This window comes from Rhyacophila brunnea, unplaced genomic scaffold (assembly GCF_057557595.1).
Source record: "Rhyacophila brunnea isolate RB1 unplaced genomic scaffold, BYU_Rbru_1.0 scaffold_13, whole genome shotgun sequence".
Taxonomy (NCBI): Eukaryota; Metazoa; Arthropoda; class Insecta; order Trichoptera; family Rhyacophilidae; genus Rhyacophila; species Rhyacophila brunnea.
In genome coordinates this window covers 25,968,463-25,985,032 of record NW_028232785.1, presented here as the reverse complement: position 1 = coordinate 25,985,032, position 16,570 = coordinate 25,968,463, and the positions used below count along the sequence as shown (strand labels likewise).

The window sequence follows — 16,570 nt, the reverse complement described above, 5'->3', positions numbered from 1 at the left end:
AAATATTTCAATATAATATTGTCAATATAAATTATATTGATGGTTTTATAAATGCGTTTAAAAATTAATAAATTTAAAAAATCTTAATACCACTGCACAGTTATGTACCGAAATATTACTATAATCTTAAACATTAGAGCGAGAGGTTTAAAAGAATACTATTTTATGTAACAAAAAAACTTTATAAAGTCATCAAATGTTTAAAATAAATATGAGGGATAATAAGGCTTCAAAATTATATAAATAGATTATCTACAACGTTTAAGGAGTGTCCAGGATCATGGTTTGAAAATACAATTAAAACTCAATATTGACCTACGACGAGCATGTCCCCCCTTAAGATGGCTTTTCACCAGTATGTGTTCTTTTATGCATTTTGAGGTGTCTGGACTGCGAGAATTTGGATGGGCAAACATCACAGGTATATGGTTTTTCTCCAGTATGTGTTATTTTATGGCTTTGGAGGTGTCCAGACTGCGAGAATTTGGTTGAGCAAACATCACATTTATATGGCTTTTCACCGGTATGGGTTCTTTTATGTTTTTTGAGGTCACAAGACTGCGAGAATTTGGATGAGCAAACATCGCATTCATATGGTTTTTCACCAGTATGTTTTCTTTTATGAATTTTGAGGTCACCAGACTGCGAGAATTTAGATGAGCAAACATCGCATTCATATGGTTTTTCACCAGTATGTGTTCTTTTATGCCTTTTGAGGTTTCTGGACTGCGAAAATTTAGATGAGCATACATCACAGGTATAGGGTTTTTCACCAGTATGTGTTCTTATATGCACTTTGAGGGCACTGGACTTCGAGAATTTAGATAAGCAAACATCGCATTCATATGGTTTTTCACCAGTATGTGTTCTTTCATGAATTTTGAGGTCACCAGACTGCGAGAATTTAGATAAGCAAACATCGCATTCATATGGTTTTTCACCAGTATGTGTTCTTTTATGAATTTTGAGGTCACCAGACTTCGAGAATTTAGATGAGCAAACATCGCAGGAATATGGTTTTTCACCAGTATGTGTTCTTTTATGCCTTTTTAGATAGCTTTGGTACGAGAATATTTTCAAACAAACATCGCATTGATATGGTTTTACAACAGTATATTTTCTCTTCTGCGATTTGAGATGATTATCCCTCGAATGAACACACGAAATATGTTTTTTTAACGAATTTGAAGATCCAAATGTTGCATAACAATGACTGCAAATAAAATTACGTGGAAAATATGTTGTTTTTTTTAGCTTGATTCGAATAACTTTCGGCAAATAGTACATTGTCTGCAAATCTGTCTTTATGTCTTGTTCATCTATAGTTATTTCTGAATACTGCGCTACCATGTCTTCCACTCCTTTCATTGGATATTCTCCTTTATCAACATTATCGATTTTTACCAAGATGGCCAGTGGAATTTCATTATTTTGATTTCCATTGTTAGATGCTTCACATTGTTTAGTAGAGATCTAAAAAAAAATACGTTTGATGAGCCCGATTCGGTGAATAAATAAATAAAAAATGTTCTCATACCTTTAAAGTAGTTCCAGAATTAGGTCGTTCGCTCTTAACGTTTTTATACAGATAGATTCTTTCACCATGTTCGATCCTAATGAAGTCTTATGGGCCTTCACAGGTTGGAGGTTTGTATTAAAAGATTGGTTTTACAAGAAATTGATGTTACAACCTATTAGGACCATACACTTGACTCAAATACAAATTGAAAAACAATGTGTGTATTTGGCGAACCCAGAATTTGAACGTAGGACCCACGACATTATATGCCGACGCGTAAGCTTACAGCTAAATTTATACTCGTTCAATAAAAGCGCTAAAATTTCCAAGAATACATGAATATTGCTCTAACTCTAGTCTTAAATACATTGTGTATAAGCAATGACATTATTAATGGACAACGCACTCTATACAGTAGCTAGGAATTAAATGCGTGCATAGCGACATTCACACATGTATAGGTAGACGTCACGCAATTTCCATTATGCGATATCAAGCATCGGGAATTTATAGCAATATCACCTTTATTGTAATGGCGTTAGAACAGTTTTTCTAGTGTCAATGTTCATTTGAGCGAACCCGTTCGAACCGAACAATTCGGCAGACCCGACAAAAAGAATCGGGAATTTGTAGCAATGTCACCTTTATTGTAATTCGTGAGAACAGATTATGCAATTCGGCAGACCCTACAAAAAAGCGAGTGTCATTTTTTCCAGATGCTTCGTCCATATAAATGTCATTGTATGTAAGTGAGAAGGTAGAATGGTGTGAGATTTTTTTGGCAGTGCAGACAACTCATTAACCAGTTGATATCGTTACTTTCAAATGACACTAAGCCGGCCTGCAACATGTCGAATACGTCCAGGTGGAATTGTCGTTATTCACAAAACACACGTTGCCAAATGAAGCACATTGGTCACGAGGACATACAGCACACGGTTTTATCCATACGCACTTAAGGAAGTATGATGGTGCGCTCAGTTTTGATTAATGACTATTATCCCAGTCGAGACGATTTTCAATGAGCGACAGGAGTAATGACTAACACCCTTCCAAAGTGATTTCATCTTGACTGCAATGCTAGAATATCTCCTTCCTACACTAATAACCATTAAAACATATTATTACATAATAATCTAAAATGAATCTAGAATGAATATCAAAACTGGCGGCAAGAGACTGCACAAGCGCACATAACATCGTTTTTGGATTAAAACGTTATACGAGACGTGTCAAAAATTAAATAGCAAGGGCTAAGGGTGGAGGTAGGCTGTTGAGATTCGACGTAGATAGTGCACCCAAACAATGACAATTTACAGATGGTGCTAGCTAGTTTTTAAATTCAATTACAACCTGCCTAATCTTAGCCGTGGTAGATAATACTTAACAATCGTCTCTAAAATAGTTCTATTAAGCCATATGCAATTTAAGGTATATTATAGATATTTTTTTTTATCGATTATGGTTTATCTACGAAGTAGGACTTAATAAATTAAAAAAAAATGAATCGAAAAGATGTACACAATTTTGTCGTATCGCCCACAATAAATTAAAACTATTATGGTTTGGTTGAGGCACGGTTAACTACGAGGCAACTCACGAGGCACGAGGCAACTGTCCATTCCACCTGTAAATTGTAGACTTTGATAAAAACAAATACGTATGTTAGGGTTTGGCTTAATGAATTTAAAAAAACTGGCCGATACGATCATATTCTTAATTAAACGGAAAAAATGCCTGAAACGGTGTGCACAATTTTTGTTGTATCGCCCATAGCATACATATACTATTAAGGTTTGGATTGGGCAGGGTTAAATAAAATTAAAAACTAGCTGGCACCATCTGCAAACTGTCTTCTTGGTTCATTGAAAATAAATAAGTATGACTGACAAAGTATCATCATCATCATCATCATCATCAGCCTGAATTTATCCACTGCTGGATGAAGGCCTCTTCAAGTTGCTTCCACTTCTCTCGGTCCTGTGCATTGCGTTGCCACGTACTTCCGCAGAACTTTATCATTTCATCGATCCAGCGGCCTCTAGGTCTACCTTGTGGACGTTTTGTACTTCTTGGATACCACTGGATGACTAGATTTGTCCAACGATTGTCTCTTCTTCGAGCTATGTGTCCAGCCCATCTCCATTTAAGGCTTTTAATAAACTCTATTACATCGCAAACCCTTGTCTGCTTCCTTATCCACTCATTCCTCTTTTTGTCCTTTCGCGTTATGCCCAGCATGCACCTCTCCATACCACGTTGTGCTACTCTAAGTTTCTGGATCTCTCTTTTACTTAGGGTCCATGTTTCACACGCATATGTCATCACGGGAAGCACACACTGGTTGAACACTTTGCGCTTTAGGCACAGTGGAAGGTCACTTTTGAAGACATTATTCAGGCGGCCAAAAGCACTCCAGCCTAGCTTTACTCTGCGAACAATTTCATCAAATATACATCCATCTATAGATACTTGTTGTCCCAGATAGATGTAGCTTTTCACCTGTTCGAGCTGAGTGCCATTGATGAGGATCTCTTTTTGGCCTGCAAAGCAGTTGAACATGACTTTCGTCTTTGTTACATTTATTTTCAAACCTACTTTGTTGCTTACTTCAGCGAGTTCCTGCATTCTGCTTTGGAGGTCTTCTGAGTCTTGCGAGAAAATTACTATGTCATCGGCAAAGCGCAGATGACTCAGGTATTCTCCATTTATGGGGATCCCTTTGTCATTCCAGTCAAGTTGCCTGAATAAGTCTTCAAGGGTAGCTGTAAATAGTTTAGGTGAGATTGTATCACCTTGTCGGACTCCTTTGCTGATAGGAAATCTGCGCGATGGTTTATGGAGATTTACAGATGCTGTTGCGCTACTGTATATATTACTGAAAATATTTATATAGCGTCCAGGGATTCCTTGTTTTCTGAGTGCGTCGAGTATTGAACATTTCTTTATCGAATCAAACGCCTTCTCATAGTCTATAAAACCCATGCATAGTGGCAGTTTGTATTCCTGGTACCGCTCTATGATTTCTCTGACGACTTGGATATGGTCCATAGTGCTGTATCCTCCTCTAAATCCGGCTTGTTCTCTCGGTTGGTTCTCGTCTAGTACATTTTGCAGACGGTTTGAGAGAATTTTTGTGAACGTCTTGTAGAGAATAGGGAGTAGACTTATTGGACGATAATTTGCTAGGTCTTCTCTGTCACCTTTTTTGTGAAGAATGACAATGCTGGCATTTTTCCATACCTCTGGGACATCCTCTTTGCATATGCAGGCTGTGAACAATTGTGCAAGTACTTCATTTGCATCCTTTCCTGCTTTTTTGAGGATATCTATCGTTAAACCGTCTTCCCCGGGGGCTTTCCCACTTTTCATGTAATTTAAAGCATGGGTTACTTCCCAGGATGTAATTTCGGGAGTATGGTCTTCCGAATTTCCATTTCTCTGAAGATCTAAGTCTATAGTCGTATTGTCAGTGTCATCACTGTAGAGATCGCTGTAGAACTCTTCAACTCGGCTTAACAAGTGTTCCCAATTTCTGACGATAGAACCATCTTTTGCTTTTAGTGCTGTGATTTGACGTTTTCCTATCGACAAGCATTGCTTGTTTTTGTTTAAACTTCTGCCTGCTTTCACAATTGCTTGTATGAGGTTTACATTGAATTTACGAAGGTCTTCTCTAATCTTCCTTCGGAGGGTTTTGCAAAGTGATGAAAACTCCATATCGTTTTGCGCCTGTCTATCGCTCTTGGTTTTCCTTCTCTGCTCCATAAGATTCAATGTTGCCTTCGAAAGCTTGGTGGAAGGTGTAACTTCTGAGCTTTTTACGCCTGTTTTTTCTGCACATTGTAGAATAATATTCGTTATATCCTCCGCGTTGGATAGGGAAACGGTTTCGTTCTCATCTAAGAAAGCCGATAGTGCATTTTTGAGTTCATTTTGGAATTCAGTATTGTTCTGCAGGTATACGCGAGCATTTGACTTCTTCTGCAGTTTGGATCTTTCTGATTTGACGTTCAATCTTATCTTACATCTCACCATCCGGTGATCACTGCCGGTGTTAAACTGATTGATCACCTTACAGTTTAAAAATGTATATTTTTTGTCAGTGAGGATGTAATCGATTTCGCTGGTCCTTCCTGTCGGGCTTCTCCACGTCCATTTACGTGTAGGTTTATGTTGAAAAAAGGAATTCATGATGTGAAGATTGTTGGTTTCAGCAAACTCCACAAGCATGTCCCCTCTACCATCCCTTGAGCCATGTCCGAAATGTCCGACCGCTACGTCATCTCTTTGGTATGATCCAATACGTGCATTGAAATCTCCCATTATGATGTTGAAGTGGCATTTACTTTTATTTTTCAAGGATGTTATTTCCTCGTAAAACTCTTCCACTTTTTCATCAGGATAGCTCTGTGTCGGAGCATATACTTGCAAAATCTGAATGCGGTACCTAGCATTGATTTTAAGTATCACGCTTGCGACCCTGTCAGAAATGCAGTTGAACTCGACTATGCGGTCCCTCCAGGCTTTGTTGACAACAAATCCAACACCGCTCGTGCGTCCTTCATCGGTTCCTTTGGAGTACAGCACATGTCCGCTTTGTAAAGTAATAATACTCTCACCTTTACGCCTTACTTCGCTGAGTCCGACAACATCCCAGTGGATATTCCGGAGCTCTTCTTGAAACTCTACAAGTTTGGCATCGCTGGACAATGTTCTTGCGTTATATGTAGCAATGGTCATCTGTTGGCAGCCTTTTCCGGGTCTCCGGGGATTTTTAGCACCCTCTGCCTTCCTTCGCTGATCGCTGCCGTGATCAGTATCAGGTTGGCCTCCGGAGAATGAGGGCCGGGTTCTAGAAGTTTTTGTTTTCATATGAAGGTTTTGGACATAACACACCACGCTGTCCAGACGGGTTGGTGTGTGGTTTTTCTGTCTGGGTGATCCTTCCCGTAGCCAAAGGTCTCTCGTTTTAAGGCGCCAGAGTTTCGCCTTGCACCCTTTTCTATTAGCTACAGATATTATGTTGCGTTATACAGCACATTATCTGCATTGCCCGGGGGACGCCACGCGGAGGCTAGAGATAGGATTTGCTGACTTTCTTGGACAGTGGCGTCTCAACATTTTTTAGAGGTATACCTATTGGCATCGGTATACATCATTGAGGCCATAGTCAGCCTTTGCCCGCCTATTAAGTGTGCACTATTAATTTCAAATCTTGACAGCCTACCTCCACCCCTCGCCACTACTGGATAGGTGCCTACCTACGCATAATTATTGGCTTATGCCGATTGACGTTGAATACAGAGATATAATTTAACATTGAAAAATAAGGAATTAATATAAATGATACCTGATTTTCTGAGCTGAGTTGAGAATAAGAAGATCCAACTGCATCATCATATTTCAATGAATGCTTTGTACCTTCAGAGATATTTGCATAGTTACTGTCAGACTGGGAAATAGTTTCAGCCGTTATATTGGTCATGTTTATATTGCGATCCTGGAAGAAAAATACATAAAATTGAATACATATTTTAGGAAAGGTTAGGGTAATACGTGAGTGATTTGGATTCGGACAAAACGTCAAATGACGCTGGATGCTGCGTCAAAGACCTGGAAACGAAAGAGGGATGCCTCCACCAAGTGTAGACACACATATTTGTTCCTTCCTGATGTCCAATGGCAATTGGAGATAACCAGTCAATTCTTGACTGGGTAAGTGGATTCGCTGCCAAACTCTTTTGAGTTTAACGAACGACATCTTTAGAGTCGGCAATAGTTTAACACGTTCAACATGCCCATGTGGCGGAGAACTACAGGATACAATCCGAATATTCAAAAAAAGGTTGCCACAAGGCCAACTATAACGCATTTAAAAAATTTGCTCCTCTTATAACGGACGTGAAACTCTCACAAGAACCAACATAAGTGAAACGGCAAATAATTTTCAACTGTATGTGGAACGAAATTTCATTCGCGTTGCCATTCGGAGATCGATATTCGACCTGTTTGCACGTCATTTTGTTCTATGATGGCGTCGGAGGAATAATTTTTTAAATCTACAAGTACTTGAAAAAGAAAACATGTCAATGAATATACTATTATTATTACGAATATAATAACTAATATAACATAAAAAGGACGCATGTTGAAATTGTATGAAAAAGTATATTTCGATCGGCTCGCCTCATTTGCACAATCTGCGCATCGCCTAGTCACGATCTTTTTAGACTATGCTTCAGCTAAGGTATAGCCTTAACATAGTTTGGTATGTCCGTATTGTTTTAGCTATATTTATAACATATATTTTATATAAATTATTTGAAATCATTTGTTTTTGTTAATTCTCCGTGTTCATTTCTGTCATGGGCGCATATAAGAAAATCTATGTAATAACACTTGAGTGCGTGGCGACCTCAGTCTTTCGCATCTGCTCCTGAGATATTAGCAGGCGTAAATAACTGGTGATGTTTCAAATATAAACGTAGAGCCTCGTGACCGCTCGATTAAGACCGAGTGTTGTGCGGAGCGGGTTGGTTTGGATAGAACTATGAGGTAGTCAGTGGTTTGGATAATCTTTAGTTTGTCATATATTTTGTATGAACCAGGCACATAAGAATCCAAAGAAACATTAACCGAACCAACGAGACTATCTCGGAAAACAGTTTCTATATATAGCAGTAGCGAAGGGTGGAAATAAGGTGTTAGGAACGACATCAATAGTGCTCATTAATGGTACGTTTCCATCTGACACTTATACCGTTATACTTATTTTATGTGTCTGACATAAAATTTCACTTAGGTACTGCTAACACCTGCATGAATCTGACATAAAATTCTCGTTAAAATAAAGTCTCTACACTTTATTCAATAGAAACATTTGGAATAAATATATGTATGCGGTGTTTACATATAGTATTGTAACGTATTCGGACACTTATTTCGTAAACTTCTCAAAAACGTTGTGTCACTTGTATTCTCTTATCAATATTTTTGGATTAAGAGAATATCGAAACAGGTGAAATAGAAAATGGAAGATGGCGAAATGAGGAATCAACACATAACCTTTTACCTCTAGAACAGCAAGAGATTAATAAATAATTATTCCTTGGATGAAAAAGATGTACGAGAAGAAATTTGGGAGTATTTTGTCAGTTCTCAAGGAGAGTTATCTTGGCAATATAAAATATTATAGGTAGATACTTACTACATATAATAATAAAAAAAAATTATAAATTAGGTATAGTTTTTGAAATCTTTAGTTTTACATACCTACCTACCCACTTAAATTAGTTTTAAATGTGAAGTCGATAAAAGTGCACTATTTGGAACGGCACTCAAAAATCAATCATTTTGATGATTCCACTAATTGGAGAAACTATATTTCTACGTGAAATTGATGTTTATTCCTTATGTATTGAGTATCTTTATAAAACGCTAAAATGTCATGCTATCCATATATCTAGTGTTTATAGAAGTTAGTTTTAAAAAAGTTGATTTTTGAGGGCCGTTCCGAATAGTGCACTTTTACCGTGAAGTCTAATAATATTAAATAATAACGATCAATTAATTCGTCAATATCTGCCTTTAACTACTTCTTTTTATCACTCATCATGGATAATAATTGATTGCATACTGTTTCCGAAATATAATCAACTTCACCAGCTGTCCATTTACGAATATCAGATGCTTGACATAAAAGTAGACGACAGCTCAACTTCGGTGATATTTCGCTGCAAGTTCGGCCTTGTCGTATACGCGGTGTTTACATTTGCGTATATAAGTAGTTGGAATAAGTGAGTGTCTGATAGTAGCTGATACAAATATTATTTAATATATATAATATAATGTAATGGTGTCATACATAAATATGACGATATTAGTGTCAAATGTAAACGTACTATAAGAATACAAATTGCTGCTAGTTTTGGTAAGTTTTTTTAAAAATCAATTAAACAATGCCAAAATCAAGCCATAGGTAATAAATAGTTTTGGTGTGCTATGGGCGATTAGAAAAAAAATAGTTCACAGTTTTTCAGTCATACTTATTTGTTTTCGTTGGATTACGAATACATGTTATTCCACATATTGTTGGTTCATTTTTAGCTTAATTGGCAGAGGCAGAGTTTAATTAAATTTTAAAAGCTAATTGTCACAATCTACAAATTGTATTTTTAGTTCAATAAAAACAAATAAATATGACCGACATAATTTAGTATTCACTGTTTATGTTCACTTCACAGCTCGCACACATAAAAAACACTCAACGTGACATCTCAATAGGTACCTAGTCATTTGATATCCTTATACGGTCTATGGAAACAAAATTCTCTTTCAGTTTTATTATCAACATACGAGAACGTGTATTAACATACCGCATTTAACTGAAGCCCCTTCTGTGGGTCATCTGCAAGAAAATATTATTACGTCATATAATAAACACGTTGTGAAAAACTAACCTCAAAAAAGCAAATGGCTTCATCGGCATCCTCTTGTTTGATTGTTATATTGCGACAAGATTCTTCATTAGCGTCGTATTCGCTTCCATTCGGTTCTAGTTTTATATCCATTTTGCGTACGTAAATTGTAATTTTATAATATATTTGGCACTACCTCGCAGTTATTGTGAAATGCGTGTACGAATTGAAATGTTTAGTGAAAGAAAAGTGTTGCCGCTATACAATATAAAATAATAGTGCGTATCCCTTGTTAGTCCTGCGTTGCCAACTATTTGTGACGTTAAAAAACAAACGTGGCCATCTCCAGTCAATGACTTTTTTGAGATTTTTGGTTGGTATGATTGCTTGTGTTGTTTTATATAATATTATTTAGTTAAGACATGGCTATCTCCTCAATTTCTGCTTCAAAAATTCAAATAAAAGATGTGATTTTTTTCAAACTTAGTCATATCCATTGATTTTTTATATCAAACGTGGTCACATTCGTCTTGGCCAATAACGACGTAGCACTTTTTCAAAATGGCCAATCATGTCGTGGCATTTTATCAAGATGACTCCCATCAGCAAAAAGTTTTCTCTGTGTATACGATGTGCTCTTCAAGTTTTTAAGCGAAATAATTGTCAAAGAATGGAAAATAATCCAAATAAAGTTTGAAATAGTGTCTCCAGATAATGCACGAAAGTTAACTAGATCAAATTATACCATTAAACGTTCAAAGAAGACTGAAAAACGGTAAGTAAATTTTGATTTTCAAACGTTTTACGACAGTTAGCATTTTAGAACCTCAGGGCTGTGCCTTGGCTGTTCATATTTTATGTTCAGTTTTAAAGCTGCATAATATCGTGTAAACTGGTTCAGTCATCTTTATTTTTTTTATATATTTTTATTCAAAAATATTGTTATGTTTGTTTAGTTACCTTTAATTCTAATATCATAAAACTCAAAATAAATTCATAAACCCAATTATAATTTTCAAATTATGCAGTGTTAGTTGTAAATATGAAATAAGTTATACATTTATAATGTTGTTTTTTTCGGGTGCCGGTCGAAATCCCGAAGGGCCGAAATCCCGAATGCCGAAATCCCGAAAGCCGAAATCCCGAATGGCCGGAAGCCCAAAGGCCGAAATCCCGAAAAATAAAAAAATATAAACAGTAATAGTTTTCAACCAGCGGCACCCCAATAGGCGGCGCTTTTTCTAGAGTGTGTAATTTAACAAGATAATTGGAATAGTTATATAAAAAACTATTATTGATTATGGAATGATGCAACAAAATAATTTTCAACCAGCGGCACCCCAATAGGCGGCGCTTTTTCTAGAGTGTGTAATTTAACAAGATAATTGGAATAGTTATATAAAAAACTATTATTAATTATGGAATGATGCAACAAAATAATTTTCAACCAGCGGTACCCCAATAGGCGGCGCATTTTCTTGAGTAAGTAATTTAACAAGATAATTAAAATAGTTATTTAAAAACTATTATTTATTATGGAATAAAGCAACAAAATAATTTTCAACCAGCGGCACCCCAATACGCGGCGCTTTTCCTCGATTGCATAATTTAACAAAATAATTAAAATGGTTATATAAAAACTATTATTAATTATGGAATGAAGCCAGAAAATAATTTTCAACCAGCGGCACCCCAAAAGGCGGCGCTTTTTCTCGATTGTATAATTTAACTAGATAATTAAAATAGTTATATAAAAACTATTATTAATTATGGAATGAAAATTATTTTCTTGCTTCATTCCATAATTAATAATAGTTTTTATATAACTATTTTAATTATCTTGTTAAATTACACACTCTAGAAAAAGAGCCGCCTATTGGGGTACCACTGGTTGAAAATTATTTTTTTGCTTCATTCCATAATTAATAATAGTTTTTATATAACTATTTTAATTATCTTGTTAAATTACACACTCTAGAAAAAGCGCCGCTTATTGGGGTACTACTGGTTAAAAAATATTTTTTGCTTCATTCTATAATTAACAATAGTTTTTAATACTACTATTTTCATTATCTAGTTAAATTATACAATCGAGAAAAAGCGCCGCCTTTTGGGGTGCCACTGGTTGAAAATTATTTTGTTGCTTGATTCCATAAATATTAATAGTTTTTATTATAACTATTTTAATTATCTAGTTAAATTATACAATCGAGAAAAAGCGCCCCCTTTTGGGGTGCCGCTGGTTGAAAATTATTTTGTTGCTTCATTCCATAATTAATAATAGTTTTTAATACTACTATTTTAATTATCTTGATTAATTATACAATCGAGAAAAAGCGCCGCCTATTGGGGAACCGCTGGTTGAAAATTAATACTGTTTATATATTTTTATTTTTCGGGATTTCGGCCTTCGGGATTCCGGCCATTTGGGATTTCGGCCATTCGGGATTTTGACATTCGGGATTTCGTCCGGCACCCATTTTAACACAACCCTGTTTGTAAGAATACAAAACAAACCGATCGAATACAAAACAAAACTGTCTATCTCCAATAGTATTTATGTCAAATCCAGATGATACAAAACAAACATAGCCATCTCCAACATAAAATCGTAAATATCTTGTTTATTAAGGATCCGCGATTATTGAGCATTGTTTAAATCGTATTCTTTAAATAAAATATAATCATAAATTAGGAAATTATTAACTCACGGGTTCAAATTAACCACAAAAACAAAAAAGTTGATTTACTCAGTTTCACATGTGATGGAGATGACCACGTTTGTTTTTTAGCGTCACAATTTCTTGGCATATCTACCATTTTTAAACTGTTATCAGGCGTGCAAAATGTTTATCTGGCACGACAAAATATAATACCTATCTACTCGTATTATAAATGTCATAATTATTAATTTACTAATAATTAATGTAAGATATAAACATATGATTAAATTTCTTACCTGGTATAATTTAAAATTATTTTATTTGCATTTTATTTTGTCACCCAAAGTAGCATATTTTTACAAATGGCGACATTGTGTTTGATTCAATTTATTTGATCCTTTCCAGAAGCTTTACGTAACCGAAATGTATAGCAGTTGCTGTTGGTAATAATATGTATTCAAAATATTTTTATTCAAATCACGTAAAACATTACGTGTTTATTATTTAATAATATTATTCTGACCATTGTACATATTGGAAGGCATCTTCTTTTATTTTCAATTAGTGTATCACTGAAACGCCAAAGAATAGTGGCTCGGCTCTACTCACTGACAAATTGTACGTTTATAAACATAACAATTGATATAAAACGTGAACCAATCGATGTTAGTCCAATTTGGAATGACGTGCCTTAGCAATTTTCAATGACTCCAGATGACCATACCTACTTTAATTACTAAAAATGTAAAGCAAGAGAATGATGATGATCTTTCTATGGACGTTAGTTTTGATTAGATTCAGAGTTATCAGTTACCTTAAGGCTTTTGTCATATTATTATTATTGTTATGTCATTTCATAATTGAGTCGTTTACAAGCATAGTGAACCAAGTCATTGCTGACTCAAGTAGAAAGCCAATACATTCACAACGACTGGTTCTACTTTTCCGTCCCTCCCGTTGTTGGCTATGTATGAACTGTCTTTGTTCTATAGCAGGGATGGCCAGTGTGTCGATCGCGAAGGTATTTTTGGACGATCGCGGACATAATAATAATATTGTACTATTTCTTGTTCAAACGAGTCAAAACTACTCAACGTTCCTGCTCTTAAAATCCACTAGTTCTTATCTCTTCTCTTACATATTATTATCAAGAAATACGCTCATGCGAAGAACACAAGTGATGAGGACTTGGAAGAAATTCTACAGGAAAACATTAATAAAATAAATAATGTAAATTCCTACTGGTTGTAGACTGTTAGATTTTGGGTTGTTTTTAGACCGCAAAAGAATGGAATTGCAAAAATGTTTAGCGAAGCTATTCTCTTATATACTAGGCGGCTATCGCGGTAGGTAGTTTATCATATTTATGTAAAAGTGATTAATTGTTATAATAGGTAAGGTTACCATCAGGATCTCTAAATTTTTAGTTTTCTATTTAGACAGTTTTGAGTTTTGACAGTTTAGACGGCTAACTTATTGTAGGAAACAATTATAATACTTATAGTAATAGCAATAGGCACTAAAATACCTAACGGGTGTTGAGAAACAGGCAACCGTTCTCGCGTGTTGAATAATATGAGATAAATTTAAACACGTGTCAAGAATACGTCATTCTTATCTTGTCCTTCTTTCTGACAAATACTCTTGGATTATGTACTGACGCTCATTCAATATTGGTGTATTTTAAGTTCGCTATTGCAGGTCTTTATCGTGTTTCATTTTCGTAGGACACTCACAGATTCAAAACCCTGCTTCAACATGTAGGTAGTGCATTGGTGTATAACCTATATGAATAATATTTATAATCTGTTCTGTGGTAGGAATCTATCCAAAGTGACTTGTGCAACACTATGACAACATTTGTTAAGACCAGTGCTCCGCAACAGATGTGCCGCGGAGCATTGCTTAAAAAAAACACAAATAATTTTGTATATTTTACATAACTTACTAAATAGCCAAATTTGGGTACATGGCTGGTAATAAATGCATTTGAGCACATACATGAACTTAATAAAACAATGCAAGGTCAAAATGAAAATATATTGACGTGATCTGATAAATTAGAAAGATTTGAGACAAGGATCTCTACAAAATATGTACCAAAGGACCTACCAGAAAATCAATGAAGACTAGCAATTAATTTTGGATCCGTCTCAAAAACATTTAACTTTGCTTCAAAAGAAATGTCATCATTACTTTCATACAATCAACTCGACTGTATTCTAACCCTTTTGCAACCAATGCCAAATTCTATATAACTTATGGTATTTTATGGACTTCGGTTATTAAAGAATATCCTTGTATTTCTGTCAAGGCTACCAAACTAACTAAGTAAGGCGAAAAACTTGTATGATCATTGAAACAAGCTATTTATTGATAATACCAATACATGGGAATAATAATGTACATTTGGTTCTTCGTCATGTGTTATTTTATTTAATTATTTATCAAATAAGTAGGTATGTAATGTAATGTGAGTGCCCTGGAGGCCCAAGCTTAGGGGGGGGGGGGTGGCGTGGCAGGTCAAGCAGATAAATGAGATAAACACAAATTACAATTTTGCTCTAATTGAAAAAAAAGTAGCCTGCGGCACTGTTTTACTTCAGTGTCATTAATATTTTAACACATACGATTGTGGGATACAATTCGTTATTATTGTGTCAATACTCGACAAATGATTATTGTTCACGACAACTAACCGTAGTTCAAGTGAATGAATTAATAAATACAAAACATCGCTAAACATGGAATCAATACGATTTATTTTACTTCGAACATCATTTGAAAAACGCTATTTTAAAGTATCACACTGTCTTTAACCTTAGCGATAAGTAGGGCGGGGGGGCGCCGAAGATTCTGGCCTGGGGTCCATGTTTTGTTGTATAAATTGTTTTACGTGTGGTATCCCGCGGAATTTTGGAAAGACCTTTTGTGAGCCATGGGTAAGAAAAGGTTTCGGAGCACTGGTTTAGACAACCAGCGTTTGAAATGGACTGGAACACCGATCATGTGACACCGCGATGTTTTGTGAAATTATGAAAATCATTACTTATATTAATTTACATTTGGAATCTGGAGGTAACTAAAGTACTTAGAACAGCCTGGGTACATTGCAATCATTCAAGGGAGTAGGTTAGGAATTTTGTCTGGGATTAGCGCTACGATAGTTGGCTCAACCAATAACTATTTAATGCCTTGTAATTCGCTATAACTAATTTTATTTCCTGATCAATTTTAAGCAGTTTAAGTACCTACTTATCTAAATACGATTACACCTATTGATTGATTTAGATTTACAAAACAGAATTTCTCTAAATTCTTTTGTTTTTCTAATATTCAATAAATAATTTGACTCTTAAAGTTGTAATATTGTATCAGTTAACATTATCCTATTGTAGCGATCGAAATCTGTCCTGATTATTGTTTTAAGTAGCACAACGTAACATAGAAATATGCATGTTGGGCATAACGCGTAAAGATCAGAAAAAAAACTAATGGATAAGGAAGCAGGCATAAGTACGCGATGTGATAAAGGTTGGTAAGCAGATGAAATGGCCAAATGCCATCATATTGTGGTACCCAAGAAAATGATCATTCTTCTTAAAACCCGCTGGATGTACGTGGCATTGAATAGTAGGGACCGAAGAGGGAAATCCTTCATCCAGCAGTATCGACGCCAGCTGATGATGCTGTTCTACATATTATTGTATTATTTTAAGAAAATCATTTTATTAATTAACATTTAAAGTCTGGAGGTACCTAACTGAATTTTTTATGTCATGCCTGGATGCACTACAATCATTCAATGGAGTAGGTTAGAAATTTGTCTGGGGTTAGAGCTACTACCATAATTATTGGTCCAAATCATAATTAATTATTAGGAGCATTGTAATTCGTTTTTACTAATTTTATTTCCTATAAATTTTAAGCAGTCTTTTCCTAAATACGATTACAACTATTGGACGATT

The 16,570-nt window shown here is 35.3% G+C and overlaps 1 protein-coding gene across 1 annotated transcript; it reads right to left on the bottom strand.

Moving 5' to 3' along the window:
- Positions 1 to 277: 277 nt before the first annotated feature.
- Positions 278 to 10,201, bottom strand: LOC147077079 (uncharacterized). The gene is made up of 3 exons (XM_085940701.1): positions 9,982 to 10,201; positions 6,873 to 7,022; positions 278 to 1,473 (listed from the first exon to the last, which is right to left on the bottom strand). Exons 1-3 carry the CDS (start codon positions 10,090 to 10,092, stop codon positions 337 to 339), a joined length of 1,398 nt encoding a protein of 465 aa, XP_085796827.1. The 5' UTR covers positions 10,093 to 10,201; the 3' UTR covers positions 278 to 336.
- Between the last annotated feature and the right edge of the window lie 6,369 nt (positions 10,202 to 16,570).

Coding starts and splice junctions, on each gene's coding strand:
- LOC147077079 (XM_085940701.1), bottom strand. CDS start 10,092: ATGGATATAAAACTAGAACCGAATGGAAGCGAATACGACGCTAATGAA. Junction 7,023..9,981: donor AAGCCATTTGCTTTTTTGAG/GTTAGTTTTTCA, acceptor TTTTTCTTCCAG/GATCGCAATATAAACATGAC. Junction 1,474..6,872: donor AACTCAGCTCAGAAAATCAG/GTATCATTTATA, acceptor ATTTTTTTTTAG/ATCTCTACTAAACAATGTGA.